Raw genomic sequence first — 17,400 nt, 5'->3', positions numbered from 1 at the left:
GATGTTGGCAATTTGATCTGTGGTTCCTCTGCCTTTTCTAAAACCAGCTTGAACATCTGGAAATTCAGGTTCACGTATTGCTGAAGCCTTGCTCAGAGAGGTTTGAGCATTACTTTACTAGCGTGTGCGTGAGTGTAATTGTGTGGTATTTGAGCATTCTCTGGCAATTCCTTTCTTTGGGATTGACATTATGATCTTCTTTTCATGCTTTTCTTGTTCTGGTGAAGCTGCCTATTTCTGTTGCACAGTTTGGCCATTTGTCTCTTCTCAGACATTTTCTTCTAACATTGGGAGTTTTCACTGAGAAAGCCAGGCCAGGCACGAGTGGTCTGGCAGCACACCGAAATGGCCGTGAGGTCTGGGGAAGAGGCGTTGGTTCCCTCTGGCCTGCAGGCTGTGATCACTCCCTGCTGCCCTCTCTCTTCAACAGCCTGGGGTGCGTTTGCATTTTGTGGAGCTGGGCTCCGGCCCTGTCGTGTGCCTCTGCCATGGATTTCCTGAGAGTTGGTTCTCTTGGAGGTACCAGGTAAGGGAAACTGGGAGAAGGTATACCCCGGTCAAGTGAGGGGAGAGAAGATGGTGTGACCTAGCTTTGGACATCATTAAGAAGCTGACACCTTGCTGTGGAGCATCATCTCCCAAGGATGACCACGATATCTCTGAAATATTGGGGTCGGAGGTGGCTTCAGAGCTCAGAGCTATGCTGGTTCCTATATTCCCTTTGCAGATTTCATAAAGTTAGATTTCCTCAAGATGCTTTATGCCACCTGCTGAGAAGTCTCTGTAGTGAGTATAAAAATCTGCAAGGTCTTTGCTAGGAAAGCTGCTCTCTCTGGTAGGTGCAGAGGCACATTAGGTGCAGTGTACAAACCCTACCACCATCCGTGGCAGCCCCATCACAGTGAGATTCCAATCCCATGGCAAGGATTCCAGGTAGTGTCATGTGGCATTTAGAACCGAGCCATTTATAAGAAGCAAAGAGGGAGTGTCCAAAAAATACTGATGAGGCCACACCGGAGGGGGTCTGAAATGTTTGTGTTCTAGATCCCTGTTCTGGCCCAGGCGGGCTTCCGGGTCCTCGCTGTGGACATGAAAGGCTACGGAGAGTCCTCTGCTCCTCCTGGTGAGTTAGCTGTCTTACAGCTGTTCCTGCGTTGGTCATGCCCTCTGACTGTCTGAGCTCTCCCACTGCACTGTCTTCACCTGTTCCCATGTCAGAGCAGGCAGCCCTTCCAGGAGGTCTGACTCCCCTCTTCCCCTCCCAGCTCCTGCAGTGTCCATGTCTGCGCACTTTGGGCCCCGGATGACTCTGGTCCTCATACTCTGAATGAATGTAAGAAACCCAGCGATCTGTGCCCCCAAGGGAGTCTCCTGTGAGTCATTGAGGATATAGGGTGTAATTGGTACCATCCAGCTTCTTTTTCCATCTTGCAGAACTGAATCTCTGTACCATTAACCAGTGACTCCCCATTCTCCCTCCCTTGAGTTCCCACACAAGCTCCCTTCTGCTCTCTGATTCTATAAACTTGACCAGGTACCTCATCTAAGTGGATCATACAGTATCCATCCTTTTGTAATTGACTTATTTCACTTAGCATAATGTCATCAGGGTTCATCCATGTTATATCCTGTATCACAATTTCCTTCCTTTTTAGGGGTGAGTAATATTCCATTGTGGGAGGCTCAGTAGATCAGTGATAAAAGAATATGCCTGCCAATGCAGGAGCCTCAGGAGATGCAGGTTCAACCCTTGGGTCAGGGAGATCTCCTAGAGGATCTAGGAGCCCACTCTAGTATTCTTTCCAGAATAATCCCATGGGCAGAGGAGCCTGGCGGGCTACAGTTCATAGGGTTGCAGAGTCGTACACCACTGAGGGACTGAACACACACACACACAATATTTCATTGTGTAAATAGACCACAGTTTGTTTATACATGCATCGATTGATGGACACTGGGATGGCTTCACCTTTTGGCTATTGTAAATAATGCTGCAATTAACACGGGTATTAACACAGGTGTACAAATATCTCTTTGCATCCCTCCTGTCAGTTCTTTGGCATATATACCCAAAAGTGGAATTGCTGAATCATACAGTAATTTGTAGGCCAGATTCTTACTTAACCCAGCATCTATGTGTCCTAGTGGGAGCCCATCTGATGATGTCAGGGCCTGTGAACCCTTGAGACCACGTGTGGGTTTATGAGCACTTTCCCTGGGAAGAGAGGAATCCATTATATTTTTAAGATTTTTTTTTTTTATTAAGACAATTTTTGAATTTCTTGAATTTGTTACAACGTTGCTTCTGTTTTATGTTTTTGGTGTTTTGGCCACAAGGCATGTGGGATCTCGGCTCCCTGACCAGATATCGAACCTGCACCCCCTGCCTTGAAAGACAAAGTCTTAACCACAGGATTGCCTAAGAGTGCATTGTCTTTATCAGTGTCAGAGGGATCCTCAGCCCCCAACCTTTAAGAATGCCGTGTGGAGGAGGGAATGGGAAGCAGTCAGGTGTGGAGCAGAGTCGCTGGTCCCTCTGTCGTCAAGGATGCTCTTAGCAGCCTAGTGAGCCCAGGCAGTGGCTCACCACCCCTTTTCTGAGCTGCTGCAGCCACACTCACATTGCCCTGCTATGCTGAGTTGGAAGCCCGCTGACATGGGCTGGGGCTCTCAGGCACTCAGGGGCCACCTCCAGGCCACTCAGCCTATCATGGCAAGAGTGGGCCTCTGTGATTGTTCCCTAAATGTCATCATGTCAACTCAGCCTCAGCTTACTACCTCTTGAACGACACAGAAGCATTTTAGATAAAAGGAAGGACTCAGTCCAAATATTCAGGAAAGATGTCTAAGGGTTTTTTCTTTAATTATTTAAGTGTTTATTTTTATTCGTCTCTATTGTAATCTTCCCTGAATCCCTTGTACAGACTATATCACTCTAATCATGTAATAAGATGCATTTTTTTTTTTTACAAAGAGGCCTTTTTAGTTTGTTGATAATTTTTAATTACACAAATTAAATTAAATGTTTCTTTTATTTATAATTGCAGAAATAGAAGAATATTCCATGGAAGTGTTAAGCAAGGTAAGAAGTGTCTTTGGGTAACATCTGTAACTTCTTTTCCATTCTGTGTTTTCATTGATAAAAAACAGAAGTGTGATTTAAGTTCTAAGAATGCAGCATTTCACAGCATTTGGGTATAAGTTCTTTCTGAAAGTTGAAATATTTTGAAATAATAGCCAACATTTGTTGTATGTCAAGTAGGTTTTCCCAGGTGGTTCTAGTGGTAAAGAACCTGCCTGCCAAAGCTGGAGATGTAAGAGATGCTGGTTGGACCCCTGGGTTGGGGAGATTCCCTGGAGGAGGGCATAGCAACCCACTCTAGTATTCTTGCCTGGAGAATCCCATGGACAGAGGAGCCTGGCAGGCTACAGTCCATACAGGTGCAAAGAGTCATGACTGAAGCAACTCAGCATGCACGCACACCCTGTATATCAAGTATTTTTCTCAGTGTTTGATGGAAGAGGAAATTGAGTATGAGGGGTCATGTAATTTGCCTGAGGTCAACAGTTTTAGAGCCAGGTTTGAATTCTGTAGTAGCTCCCCTGTTCCTGCTCCTAACTACACCACCATATCACCTTTCCATCCTGAGAGTTTTTAAAAAATCACTTTATTTTGGTAAAGACGTTTTTGGTTGGACCCTGGGAGTGAGTGTGTGGACTGGAGACTGCAGTGGTCTTCCTGTTCTAAGGCATCAGCACCATTAGGAGGGGACCCTCATCTCAGAGCTTGCACCCAAACCTCCATCAGCCCTAGAGCAAAAGCAAAGGCTGGAGGGACCAGGAGGAAGAAACAGCCTTCTCTGTGGCCTGAAAACTGCTGATTCCCCTGGTTATGCTAAAATTACAGATGCTTCTTACTGGCAGGATGAGGGGACCGTGACCTGCCCAGGTATAAGCCAACCTGTCATACAGAAAAAGTACACTTAGTGAGTTTTCCAGTGGAGAGTTACCTGGGTCAACCCCTGAGAATATGTATGGATCCAGGACCTTCCTTCTGGAAACGATTTCCCCAGGACCAGAGATCCTTCAGGGAACTGTGAGAATGATGCTGTTTCTTGTTAGAAATGAAACAGTCCCAGGAACAGCACAGGATTCTGGCTGCCCTGGAATTGGTGACCTTGACTTCTCCTGGCCTGTGAACAGCCTCTGTAAGTTGCCAAAAAAGCAAAACCCATGCTCTGAGTTGCTTCCAGAGCAGAGTTGTGGACTCAGGAAACAGCAGTCCATGCTCAGGCAAGTCTGAGGAACCAGGCTGAGAACCCGGAAATCAAGGGAGTAATAAAGAAAGAAGGAAGTGGAGAGACGCTATGAATAAAACTTTAGTGCCCAGGGAGTGGTATGGACAGTATCAGCTAGGAGGAGAAGGTAAAGGGGTTCCTGCATTTATTTGATTTCCCACATTCCTCCTTAATCATTTTTCTCGCTGATGGAGGACTCAGGTCACCCCAGTCACTGTAGCTGGACCACAGTTCTGCACCCTTCACCCCTTAGAGATGCTCTTACATCAGACAGTCTGTTGGTTCCTCATCAGGAACCTCATGGGTCCTGCCACTTTGCATGTCCTGGAGTTTCTGGGAATCCCTCAGCTAAATTCCCCATTAATGTGTACATTAGTCAGCTCGAGCTTACATGACAAGACACCACAGACCAGAGGGCTTAAACCACAGAAGTGTATTTCTTCCCTTTCTGGAGGCTCAAAGTCTGGGATCTTGTGCCAGTAGGCCCAGGTTGTCGCGAGGGGCCCCCTGGCCTGTGGGTGACTGCCTTCTTGCTGTGTCTTCACACGGCAGGGAGAGAGAACCAGCTGTCCGGGGCTATTCTTATAAGAACACTAATCTTATTGGCTCAGGGCCCCACCCGTATGGGCTCCATATATGCAGCTCTGCAGACTCATTGTACTGAGCAGAGGCCCTTCGCGTTGGCTCAGACAGCAGAGATGGTGTGACAAGGGAGTCTTTTCAGAGAAGCAGGGCTGAGAAACAGGAAGCCATAGTTGTTTTCCCTTTTATATTGGATTAGTCTCACCCTAATGACCCCATTTAACTTCATCACTTTTTAAATGACTCTACCTTCAGATATTTAATACAGCCATATTCTGAACTACCAGGGGTTAGGGCTTCAGCATATGAATTTGGGGGTGGGGAGGACACAATTCAGACTATAACAAAGGCAAACACAGTAATTCTAACCTTGAAGCTGCTGAGTTGGATGGCCACAGTTCTGATTTTGCTGTGTGTTTTCTTTCTTAGGACATGATCACCTTCCTGGATAAGTTGGTAAGTTAATTATCTTGAACTGATCTCTTTGGAGAATTCTGTTTGGGGCTGGGCAGTTAAAGAAAAGATATAACCCTAGAAGCTGTCATCTGTCAGAGCTCTGAAGGGAGTGGCACAAGCCGGGGAAGTGGGGGTGGTGGGTGGGAAGGGACCACAAAGACAGGTTTGGAGAATACACAGATGAATTTGTTTTGGTTCTTGTTTTATGAGAAGCATCTTCCGAGGGATAGGATATCTTTGTTGGCTTTAAGCCAGGTGGAGAGCCTAAGTGCCAGGTTAAGAAGTTTGGAAAATATCCTAATATTCCCACAGTGCTTCCTAGGTGGCTTGGTGGTAAGGAATCCACCTGCCAATGCAGGGAACGTGGGTTTGACCCCTGGGTCAGCAAGATCCCCTGGAGAAGGAAAATGGTAGACCACTCCAGTGTTCTTGCCTGGGAAATCCCATGGACAGAGGAGTCTGGCGGGCTACAGCCCATGGGGTCACAAAAGAGTTGGACATGACTTAGCAACTGAACAACAATATTACACAACTTTTAAAAAGTTACACCCCTTTTGAAATATTTAAAATCTTATGCCTCCACTTAACATGGTTTGGAATGTTTGAGCATATAATGAGGCTCAAGGTCTACTGAAGGTCGAACCTTTTGCCATCTTGGGCCTAGCACGTTCTAACAGATTTTTGTGATATCCTGTTCTCAATGGTTGTATCATTCTTTTAATGATTGTGCCTTGCCCACTTCCTTCTAGTGGGACTGGGAAGGATCTGAAGGCCCTAAATGTGATGAGTAGGTAGGATAGAGGAAGGAGCCCAATCTTAGGTTGGGGGCTGTGTGCATGCTAAGTCACTTCAGTAGTGTCCAACTCTGCAGCACCATGGACTATCCCACCAGGCTCCTCTGTCCATTGGATTTTCCAGGGAAGAATACTGGAGTGGGTTGCCATGCCCTCCTTCAGGGATCTTCCTGACTCAGGGATTGAACCCACATCTCTTATGTCTCCTGCATTGGCCAGGTGGGTTCTTTACCACTAGCACCACCTGGGAAGTCCTTAGGTTGGGGGACCTGGGTCTGACCTCCACCTGGGACCTCCACCACTTATCATCCATGCAGTGTGGGCAAGTCTCTTGACCACTGTGAGCCGTCTTCTCATTTGCAAAATGTGTGTTAGAAGAGCCTGTGACACAGTAGGTCTTCCATGGAAGGGAATGTGGTCATTTCGTGGTTACAGCAGCAGAGAAGAGGAAGATGCAGGGAGAAATCAGGAGATAAAAGATGCTTTGGAGGCTCTCCTGGCTACTTAGAGGGAGAGAAGATCCCAAAAGAATGGGGAACAGAATAATAACCACTCAATGGGAGAAGAGCATGGGAGGGGAGGGGAGTCATTCTAACTTTAAGACAAATAGGAGGAAAAAAGGTGAAAAAAATTTTGATTGGAGAGAAGGTAGATAGGGAATTCATGGCCAGTGGCCTCAGTCTCCCAAGAATATTTAAAAGGCCAGTCATTTGTGTGGCAGGTCTGTGGGGCCCACATTTGGGGACAGAGGTTTCAAGACAGTGGACATTGGAAGTAGTTGCTGTGGTTGGACCTCAGGGGAGAACCAGGCCTCCAGCTCTCAGCACCTATCCCCCACCCCAGGAACCTGCTCACACTCTTCCCCTTCCTTTGTCCTCCTAGGGCATCTCTCAGGCTGTGTTCATTGGCCATGACTGGGGCGGCATGCTGGTGTGGTCCATCTCTCTCTTCCACCCCGAGAGAGTGAGGTAATTAGGCAATGGGCATCAATAGTTTGGGTCAGACTGGACTTGAATTCCCTAAGATGCTTCCTCGGGTCTTGAGTTCCAGAAAACATCTTGAAAATGGTAGGTTGTTATCTGAGAAGGTAAAACTTTATTCCCTTAGCCCACTGGTGTGTGAGTGGCACTGAAAAAATTTTTCACAACTCAAGTGTTGCAAGTTTTATTTGCAGCGAAGTGAGGACTGCAGCCTGGAGACAGTGTTTCAGATAGCTCTGAGAAACTGCTCTGAGGAGGTGAGGGGGAGCCAGGTCGTACAGCAGTTTTGCAACAGATGGCAGATGTATAGCAGAAACCAGCAAAATGTTGTCAAGCAGTTATCTTCCAATAATTTTTTAAGTTGATTGTTAATTAAAGAAAATGAGATATCTCAAGTTAGGGAATTGAGCACTTGTTCCATGTATGGGAAGATGCAAGAGTCTGGGCTCACTGAAATCATTCCTTTGACACGTACTTCAGCTGTCTAAGGCCAGCATGCTGTTTTTACATCCTGAGTTTTCTCAGGGCTCAGCATAGGGAGTGGCTGCAGTCTGGTGGCTCCTAGATGGTAGGTATTCTTTCTTTCCTGAGTTCCCTCAGGCCTCACCTGCTCACTTTGGAGGGTTGCAGTTGCTGATGACTGACATCCTTTGTTTACTGATACGGCAGAAAATATTCCATTTCTTAATAGGGACAGTTTAATGAGCTAATGTCTTAGGCACAAGGCCTGTCTCAGTCACCAGTAATGCAGTGAATAATGCAGCGCCCAAGCAGCCAGAATGCAGGACCATGAGGGTGGACTTTGAGGGGAGTGGGTGAGGTAGCAGGGATGTCAGCTTCATAGAATTGAGGACCAGGAGAGACTTTAGCCCTGGTCGGAGTCAGAAAACACAGCTTTCGATTTTGCCCTGCACTGGCTATGTGACAACTCACTTCACCCATTAGGCCCTGGTTTCTTCGACCACAAAGTGGTGATTGCCACTCCTACCCGACTATTCCAGGGCTTCCCAGGTGGCTCTGTGGTAGAGAATCTGCCTGATAATACAGGAGCCGCAGGAGACACAGGTTCAGTCCCTGGGCTGGGAAGATCCCCTGGAGGAGGAAATGGCAACCCACTCCAGTAGTCTTGTCTGGAGAATCCCATGGACAGAGGCTGGAGGGCTACAATCCAGGGGGTTGCAAAGAGCTGGCATGACTGAACGACTGAACAGACACACACACACACACCCACACATGGCTACTCCACCTGCAGAATGCAGGTTGGAGTGATATTTCATGATCCTGATCACATCACTCATAATCATTGCAGAATGGCATTTCAGGGCACCCATGGGAGCTTTCAGATGATCTGCTTTGAACCTGGAGGGTCAGGCGGTCTTTGTGGCCACACACCACTTGAGTTGGTAACTGCAGTTAAAGCCTGTCTGACCTCCCATTTCAGCCTTCGATCTTAGCAAATTAACTAAAACATCATCCTTAGCGGTCATCTCTGTTTCCCTAACTCACCCAATCACTTTTTATTTGGCAGAGTTTATACAAATGGAAACACTCGAGAAACTTTCAAGATATTTATGCTCAGTTCAACCCCAGTTCAAACAGTTGGGTGCTCTGAAAGACCAGAAAAAAATCAAACATTTCCTAAAATAGTTTTAAAGTTTTTGTGCTCTGTTCTGATCTCTTCAGCTTCTCTCTGTTCTCTCTCTCTCATTCAAAAGCAAGGTAAGAAATCAGCTCTTAAGAATCAGTTTCACCAAAAAGTTACTCTGGAGACTGTGTTAGGTGCTTCTTCTTCTTCCTTTTTTATTTATTTGACTGCATCAGGCCTTAGTTGTGACTTAGTTGCCGTTCAGCACCTGGGGTCCTAGTTCCCCGACCAGAGATTGAACCCGCAGACCCTGCATTGGAAGGCAGACTCTTAACCACTGGGTCACCAGGGAAGTCCCTAGATGCTTCTTGAAGGGAACAAAAAGAAATAGAACAACAACAGATGGTCTCCACATTGTTGTTGTTCTACTAAACTTAGTCTCTCTCTTTGTCTCTTTCTCTCCTGTGAGAATTTTAAGTTAAACATGAGCCAGGTGAAATTTTGTGCATAGTAACATCAGATCTGAGACACGCAGGCATGCTCTGGTTTCCTGTTTCTTTTTCCTTGTGCTGTTTCCACCATGTCTGCTGTTGGCTCTGGAGCAGTAGCTTCTCCTCCATCTGCGCTCATCAAATCAGCCCTGTTACCTTATTCCTGGGAGGTTGTAAGGGAGCTGAGACCCTCTCAGGGTCTCACATCTCTGGGTCTCTTTTATTAAAAAATATTGTTGACAGCACTGATCACTGCCTTTCTATTCAGACAAAGAGTGAAGGAAAAAGAAAAAGCAACATTTTATGTGGAATATTTCTTTGAATCGTGGTTTTGCCTTTCTACTGAAATAAGCTTTGGGGACCTATTTAAAATAAGGATGTACTCACTTATTTGTTTTCTATCCTCTCTTTAACAATCACCTAAAGATGCTGCTGCCAGGAGCTATGGTTCAGCTTTTTCTAATCTTAATGCAGTTTATATGTACTAATTAGTCTTTAAGTATTTACATGCTGTCATCTCATTTAGTGATGTTTTTTAATATGGAATAAATAATGTGTCAAAGTGATTAAAAAGAAAACCCCATTCTATCCAGAATATTTAGTAAAAGTTACAGTTTCTTGACTTGTGACTTAAATAACACTTAAAATGGGTTCACTATGGTATCATTAGAAGCCTATAGGCATAAATATAACTTATTTATACCATAACCTGCACTAATCATGGCTATTGAACCTTTGAAATGTGGCCAGTTTTGAACTGAGATTACTGTAAGTAGAAAATGCCTTCCAGATTCCAAAGACTTAGTATGAAAAAAAGAATGTAAAATAGCTTCTTAATAATTCTTAATATTGATTACATATCAAAATTATTAATATTTTTGATACATTGGGTTAAATATTAAGTTAATGTTTCAGTTAACATTAAATTAAAATTAATATCAAATTAATTAATATTAAATATTGTTTAAAATTAACCTCACATATTCCTTTTTGCTGGTTTTAATTTGGCTACTGTGCTATGCTTAGTTACTCAGTCATGTCCAATTCTTTGCGACCCTGTGGACTGTAGCCTGCCAGGCTCTTATATCCATGGGGATCCTCTAGGCAAGAATATTGGAGTGGGTTGCCATGCCCTCCTCCAGGGGAATCTTCCCAACCCAGGAATTGAACCCAGGTCTCCTGCACTGCAGGAGAAAATTTTTAATCATATATGGTTTGAATTATATTTCTATTGGCTGGTATGGAGTAAAAGTTACCAGTCCTTTCTCTGATTATTTCTTTTGCCCTGATTATCCCATTGCTCCTATTTTATATATAAAATGGGTATATTTTTTATATATCTTATATTTTATATATCTTTTTAAAATATATTTCATATATCTGTTTTTTTTTATTTCATATATCTGGTTTTTTTTTTAATTTAATGGGATTTTTTTAACTGTTTATTTGTTGGAGGGGGCTGTGCCTAGTGGCATGTGGGTTGTTAGTTCCCTGACCAGGGGTCACACCCACACCCCTTGCATTGGAAGCACAGAGCTTTAACCAGTGGACCACCAAGAAAGTACCCTATATATCGGTTTCTTTCGTAGGAAAAAGTTTCCCCAAGGTAAGAGTGGGATATGGAATTCTTGCCAACCAGCCAAGCTAACTGTGTTCCTGGCCAACTTCTGTTAGTTCTACATTCATGGGATCTTTCAAATTCAGCCTCTCTTTTATTCCTATGGGAAGCCTAGTAACTCAGATGGTAAAGAATCTGCCTGAAATGCAGGAGACCCAGCTTTGATCCCTGGGTCAGGAAGATTCCCTGGAGGAGAAAATGGCAACCCGCTCCACTATTCCTCCCTGGGAAATCCCATGGACAGAGGAGCCTGGCTGGCTACAGTCCATGGGGTTGCAAAGAGTCAGACAGGACTGAGCACAGATGCATGTATTTGTCTATGCTTCCTGTTAGACCACAGGAAGCTCCTGGAGTATTGGTTTTATGTTTTCTCTCCCCTGGTATGTGGCATGGAATTACACTCCACACAGAGGAAACAGTGAGTGAAGGAAGGAAGGAAAAATGACTGGTTTTAAAATCTAGAGAAAGATTACGCTATGCTCTAATCGAGATAGATATACTGCATGTAACATACATGAGGGCATGCTTGTGTGGCAAGTAGGTGAGAAATACTGCAGTTATGGTTGCCGGGGAGAAGGGATATTAGGAACTTTGGGAAGGTCGTGTACACACTGCTATGTTTAAAATGTATAACCAGCAAGAACCTGCTGTCCAGCACAGGGAACTCTGCTGAATGTTACATGGCAGCCTGGATGGGAGGGGAATTTGGGGGAGAACAGATGCATGTATATGTAAGGCTGAGTCCCTTTGCTGTCCGCTTGACACTACCACAACATTGTTAATTGGTCATACCCCAGTAAAAAATGTCTTTGGTTTTATATTGGGGTATATAAAATAAATAAAAATTAAATTAAAAAAACAAACATAGGACTGGAGAGTCAAGAAGGGTGGTTTTAGTTTTAGGTCCAGTTCTCCATGCACTGCTGGAGTGAGATCATGTATGTGGCACTCCACCACTCCAAGCTCACGTTTTGACACATAAGATGCTTTCTGGTCCTTGCAGACTGTCTTCTTATGGGGTCTGTGTCTTGACACCTCTTCTTCCCACAGGGCAGTGGCCAGTTTGAATACTCCCTTCATGCCGTCAAATCCCAAAGTGTCCTCCATGGAGATCATCAAGGCCAACCCTGCCTTCAATTACCAGCTCTACTTTCAGGAACCGGTAAGTTCGGGGCCCTGCCAGCCCACCAAGGGTTTTGTTCTTTCTCCTTCCTCCCTCCTCCCTGCCCTGATGGTCTGATCTGTCTCTGCCCTCTTGAGTTTTCTGTGGCTTCAGTGAGAAAGGTGTTCACAAGTAGGCTCAGGTGAAGCTGAGCTCAGCTGGTCCTTCCTGGGTGATGACACATTTCTGCATGTGTGTGTGTGTATTTGGGGTGTTGATGGAACAGCAGTGTGGTGGACAGGGTTCTTCTGCTCCTCTGAAATGGGGAAGTGGGAGCTGAGCGTTCATCTGGAGCCACTTCTTAGTTCTCTGGCTGAGCGGCTGGTGAAACCCACCTCTGGTTGTGAGCACCACCTCCTGGCTTCCTGCCTGGGACCTGATATTTCTGTGTACTGAGGAGGGATGTTTCTAGTTACAGACAGCACCGGAGCCTAAAAGCCCCTCACCAGACCCCTTGCAGATGTCCTTTGAGAGATGTGAGAGGCTTCTAGGTATCACCTGTGTGCCTCAAAGCCGAGGATGCCTTCCAGAGTTGCCTCTGAGGGTTTGGGTGCTGTGTGATGCATGTGGCTACTTTCCACCTGTCCCTGGATTCCCTGAGAGCAACGTCGTGCAGCCTGGCTGCCCCCCTGCAGCTGCCCTCATCTGATCCTCCTCCATTTGTGGGCTCTGCACTCTGATGCCCAGCTGTGTCTGGGTAATTCCAGAAAGGATAAAAGATGCTCCCTAACACCCCAAAGAGAGGAGGATGGATCGAGTTTATTGATAAAGATCATGACAGCATCTCACCACATCTATCATCCAGCCTTTGCCTCTCTGCTGCTCGTGTGTGTGTGTGTGTGTGTGTGTGTGTGTGTGTGTGCGCTCAGTCGCTAAGTTGTATCTGACTGTTTGCTACCCTATGGACTGTAGCCTGTCAGGCTCCTCTGTCCATCAGATTTCCCAGGCAAGGATACTGGAGCAGGTTGCCATTCCCTTCTCCAGGGGATCTTCCTGACCCAGGGATCGAGCCCACGTCTACTGGATCGGGAGGATCCCCTGGAGTTAGAAATGGCAACCCACTCCAGTATCCTTGCCTGGGAACTTCCATGGACAGAGGAGCCTGGCAGACTGCAGTCCATGGGGTTCCAGAGTGGGACACAGCTGAACATGCACACATGCCCGCAGTATCCCATTCTTCCCTTGATGGATGCTTGGGTTGCAACTCCTGCTGTTTGGGTGCCTGTTCAGCCAGGTGGTTCTGCATCATCACGTGGCCTTCTGTCCCATCTTTTCAGCTGAGCTGACTCGGGGAGTCTTACTCAGTGGCCTGAGACCAGATACTCAACTGGATCAGGATGCTGACCTTGCCTTGTCTGTCTTCAAAGCCCTCACACCTCCTCTTCAGCCGCACTCAGAGGGAGTTTGGGCTTTATCTGTGCATCCCGTGCATCCCGTGCATCCGAGCAGGGAGGGGAGGGGCAACCCAGGATAAACTCAAGGTCAGAGTGACCTCAGGGGAGGGGGAACGATGCTTACTAATTGTAGAGCAATGATTTTTGTTTCAAAGGTTGTTACAGTCACTGTGGAAAAAATCAGCACCTTTATTGTTCTGTGGTCACTGTTTGGGGCTGGCTTTGTTCTTAAGGACAAAGCTTCTCGGCAGGGAAGTGTTCTATATTCAAATTAGTGATCTGGCTACTAGAAGACCAGATTGAGTGAATCCAGTATCTGGGGCTGGTAGGATGGGCCCCAAGCTGGGTCTTAAGGAGGAACCATAGTGGCTGATGAGTCCCTCCAGCGTGTACACTCCCTGCTCAGTCAGGAGATGGACAAGCCATGTCCCCTTCTGTCTCCACACTCAGTTCCTCATTTGAAAAAGGGGAGTCTGGTTGGATAGTTTTCATCCAGGTAATAGCTTTAAAGATAAGCTGAATTCAGGCCAATAAATACAACATAAAGCAACTCTTTGATTCAGGGGTGGGCACTGGGAGCCCTGGACTTCCCATGTGGCGCTAGTGGTAAAGAACCCACCTGCCAGTGCAGGAGATGTAAGAGACTCAGGTTCGATCCCTGGGCCGGGAAGATCCCCTGGAGGAGAGCAAGGCAACACACTGCAGTGTTCTTGCCTGGAGGATCCATGGACAGAGGAGCCTGGCGGGCTACGGTCCATAGGGTTGCAAAGAGTCGGACAGGACTGAGCGACTCAGCACGCGGGCAGACACTGGGAGCCCCCCTTTCTCACCCTTCACCTACCCTGCACCACCACTGCCCTCCCATCTCCCCGCCCCAGCCGCCACCCCTCTCCAGCCTGCAGGTGGCGTCCGTGAGCTCTCGGGTCCACACCCCTGTCCGCAGCCTTCTCACCGCAAGTTCTCTGGAGCACCGCGGGGTGTAGCTTAGACAAACGCCACGCTGAGATCCAGCTCTTTGAACTGTTCACCGACGTGTACTGTCCTGTCCTGGCAACTCGCCAAGTCTGGCGGAAACTCAGATCAAAAGCTGTGTTTTTCCTCTCAGGGAAGGGATTATGACCTCCACCGTTTTGTAGGAAGAAAAGGAGGAAGAGGAGGAGGAGAAGTCGGTGGCAGCTCAAGGCAGCAAAGACAGATAGAATCAGCTGTGTGACTTCAGTCTGACCTGTTCCGTTTTTTTTAAATCTTAAGATTCTGACCCTGGGGACATTTCAACACATCCAGTGTGTCCTCTTAACCCTGTCCTCTCCCACCCCCAACACTGCTTCCTCTTTATTTCTCCTTAGCAATCTATTTGTATTCTTATTTCTTTGGAGAAGATTTTATGGTGCCCGTGGGTGTGCACGTGTGTGTGTGTGTGTGTGTGTGTGTGTGAAACCATAGCTATGGGCAGATTTCAAGCAGCAGACACACTTTCAGATGTTTAACCAGCTGAGAAACTAGAGGATAGAGAGAAAATGGGGAGGGGGGGAAATTACAAGTAATTAAGAGAGATGGTTTTGAGATAGAAGGAAGGAACCTCGACATCCACATCCACATTACCATCCACATCCACATTACTCTTGATGTTTTGAATCTTTCTTTTTTTTTTTTTTCCATTTATTTTTATTAGTTGGAGGCTAATTACTTTACAACATTGCAGTGGTTTTTGTCATACATTGAAATGAATTAGCCATGGATTTACATGTATAACCCATCCCGGTCCCCCCTCCCACCTCCCTCTCCACCCCATCCCTCTGGGTCTTCCCAGTGCACCAGGCCCGAGCACTTGTCTCGTGCATCCAACCTGGGCTGGTGATCTGTTTCACCCTAAATATACATGTTTCGATGCTGTTCTCTTGAAACATCCCACCCTCGCCTTCTCCCACAGAGTCCACAAGTCTGTTCTATACATCTGAGTCTCTTTTTCTGTTTTGCATATAGGGTTATCGTTACCATCTTTCTAAATTCCATATATATGTGTTAGTATACTGTAATGGCCTTTATCTTTCTGGCTTACTTCGCTCTGTATAATGAATCTTTCTTAATCCCTAGAACACAGTAACTCCAGCTACAGAGACGGCTGGTGGTTTGTTACATCATTTATTCTTTAGGTATTTCATGCTTGCTATCTAAGAAAAAGTACTGAGTTGTCTAAAATAAAAAGTCAGATCCCCCCTTCACTTCTGTAGAACTAGCTACTCTGAACAGCTTGATGAGTATTTCCCAGATGTTTTAAAACTATACTTTTAAGTGTGCCTGTACTTAAGCATATTGCTGTTCACTCTCTGTCGTGTCCGATTCTTTGTGACCCCACGGACCGCAGCACTCCAGGCTCCCCTGTCCTTTACTATCTCCCCAAGTTTGCTCAAACTCATGTCCATTGAGTCGGTGATGCCATCCAACCATCTTGTTCTCTGTTGCTCCCTTCTCCTCCTGTCCTCAATCTTTCCCAGCATCAGGGTCTTTTCCAGTGAGTCATCTCTTCGCATCAGGTGACCAAAGTATTGGAGCTTCAGCGTCAGCCCTTCCAGTGAATATTCTGGGTTGATTTCCTTTAAGATTGACTGGTTTGATCTTCTGGCTATCTAAGGGATTCTCAAGCGTCTTCTCCATCCCCACAGTTCGAAAACATCAATTCTTTGGCGTTCAGCCTACTTTATGGTCCAACTCTCACATCTGTACTTGACTACTGGAAAAACTATACAGACCTTTGTTGGCAAAGTAATGCCCCTGGTTTTGAGTACACTGTCTAGGTTTGTCCACCAGGGAAGTCCCAGAAATGCAAAATTTTATTCAAGTCGAATTGAGGACTGTAATCCAGGAACAGTCTCTCAGAAAATTCTGAGAACTGTCCTACCGATTAGAGATCTAGACACAGTTACAGTTTTTGAGACAGAGGGCTGTATATTAAATGATGTCTTATGAACAGTTTACACAATCTAGTGAATCATCATGGCCCCTTACAAGGTCAAGGCTGTCTTTTAAGGAGTTGTCTTGTTGATGTGAGAAGAATGTTGTTCTTTATGGTTGAGCAGATATTTCTGCTGATGGGGGTTTGTTCCATGTCTAATGCAGATACACAGTGCACAGTGTGGGGGGACAAGAGGCCAAAAGGCACAGAAAAAAAATTTTATGTCTAAATTTTTCTTGTCCTGCTGTAAAATCTGCATTTTCTTTCACACTTTCTTTGGTGAATAGGAGCTTACAGTAGAGGGCAAAAAATAAAATAAAATAAAAGCCACGCAACACTGTTTATAATAGCCAGGACATGGAAGCAACCTAGATGCCCATCAGCAGACGAATGGATAAGAAAGCTGTGGTACATTTACACCATGGAATATTACTCAGCCATTAAAAAGAATACATTTGAATCAGTTCTAATGAGATGGATGAAACTGGAACCCCTTATACAGAGTGAAATAAGCCAGAAAGATAAACACCAATATAGTATACTAATGCATATATATGGAATTTAAGATGGTAATGATAACCCTATATGCAAGACAGAAAAAGAGACACAGATGTATAGAACAGACTTTTGGACTCTATGGGAGAAGATGAGGATGGGATGATCTGAGAGAACAGCCTCGAAACATGTATATTATCAAGTGTGAAACAGATTGCCAATCCAGGTTGGATGCATGAGACAAGTGCTCGGGGCTGGTGCACTGGGATGACCCAGAGGGATGGTATGGGGAGGGTGGTGGGAGGGGGGATCGGGATGGGGAACACATGTAAATCCATGGCTGATTCATGTCAATGTATGGCAAAAACCACTACAATATTGTAAAGTAATTAGCCTCCAACTAATAAAAATAAATGAAAAAAATAAAATAAGATGAAAAAATTTAAAAAATAAATAAACTAGAAAGCATATGTTAAGAGATGGGGGGAAGTAAAAAAAAAAGAAAAGAAATCTAACAGTTTACAATGCAAATAAAAGATTTTATTCATTTAAAAATAAATAAATAAATAAATAAAAGCCACAATCCATGTGG

At 45.4% G+C, this 17,400-nt stretch overlaps 1 protein-coding gene across 1 annotated transcript in view; it reads left to right on the top strand.

Annotated features, from left to right (window-relative positions):
- The window catches only part of EPHX2 (epoxide hydrolase 2), a 56,699-nt gene that overhangs the window by 24,580 nt on the left and 14,719 nt on the right, over window positions 1-17,400 (top strand). The window contains exons 7-12 of the mRNA XM_020898640.2: window positions 431-526; window positions 1,045-1,123; window positions 3,048-3,082; window positions 5,310-5,336; window positions 7,013-7,098; window positions 11,855-11,966. Coding sequence (XP_020754299.2) covers window positions 431-526; window positions 1,045-1,123; window positions 3,048-3,082; window positions 5,310-5,336; window positions 7,013-7,098; window positions 11,855-11,966 — 435 coding nt within the window. The remainder of the gene's footprint in view (window positions 1-430; window positions 527-1,044; window positions 1,124-3,047; window positions 3,083-5,309; window positions 5,337-7,012; window positions 7,099-11,854; window positions 11,967-17,400) is intronic.

This window comes from Odocoileus virginianus, chromosome 31 (assembly GCF_023699985.2).
Source record: "Odocoileus virginianus isolate 20LAN1187 ecotype Illinois chromosome 31, Ovbor_1.2, whole genome shotgun sequence".
NCBI classification, from domain to species: domain Eukaryota; kingdom Metazoa; phylum Chordata; class Mammalia; order Artiodactyla; family Cervidae; genus Odocoileus; species Odocoileus virginianus.
This window is presented reverse-complemented; position numbering and strand designations above follow the sequence as displayed.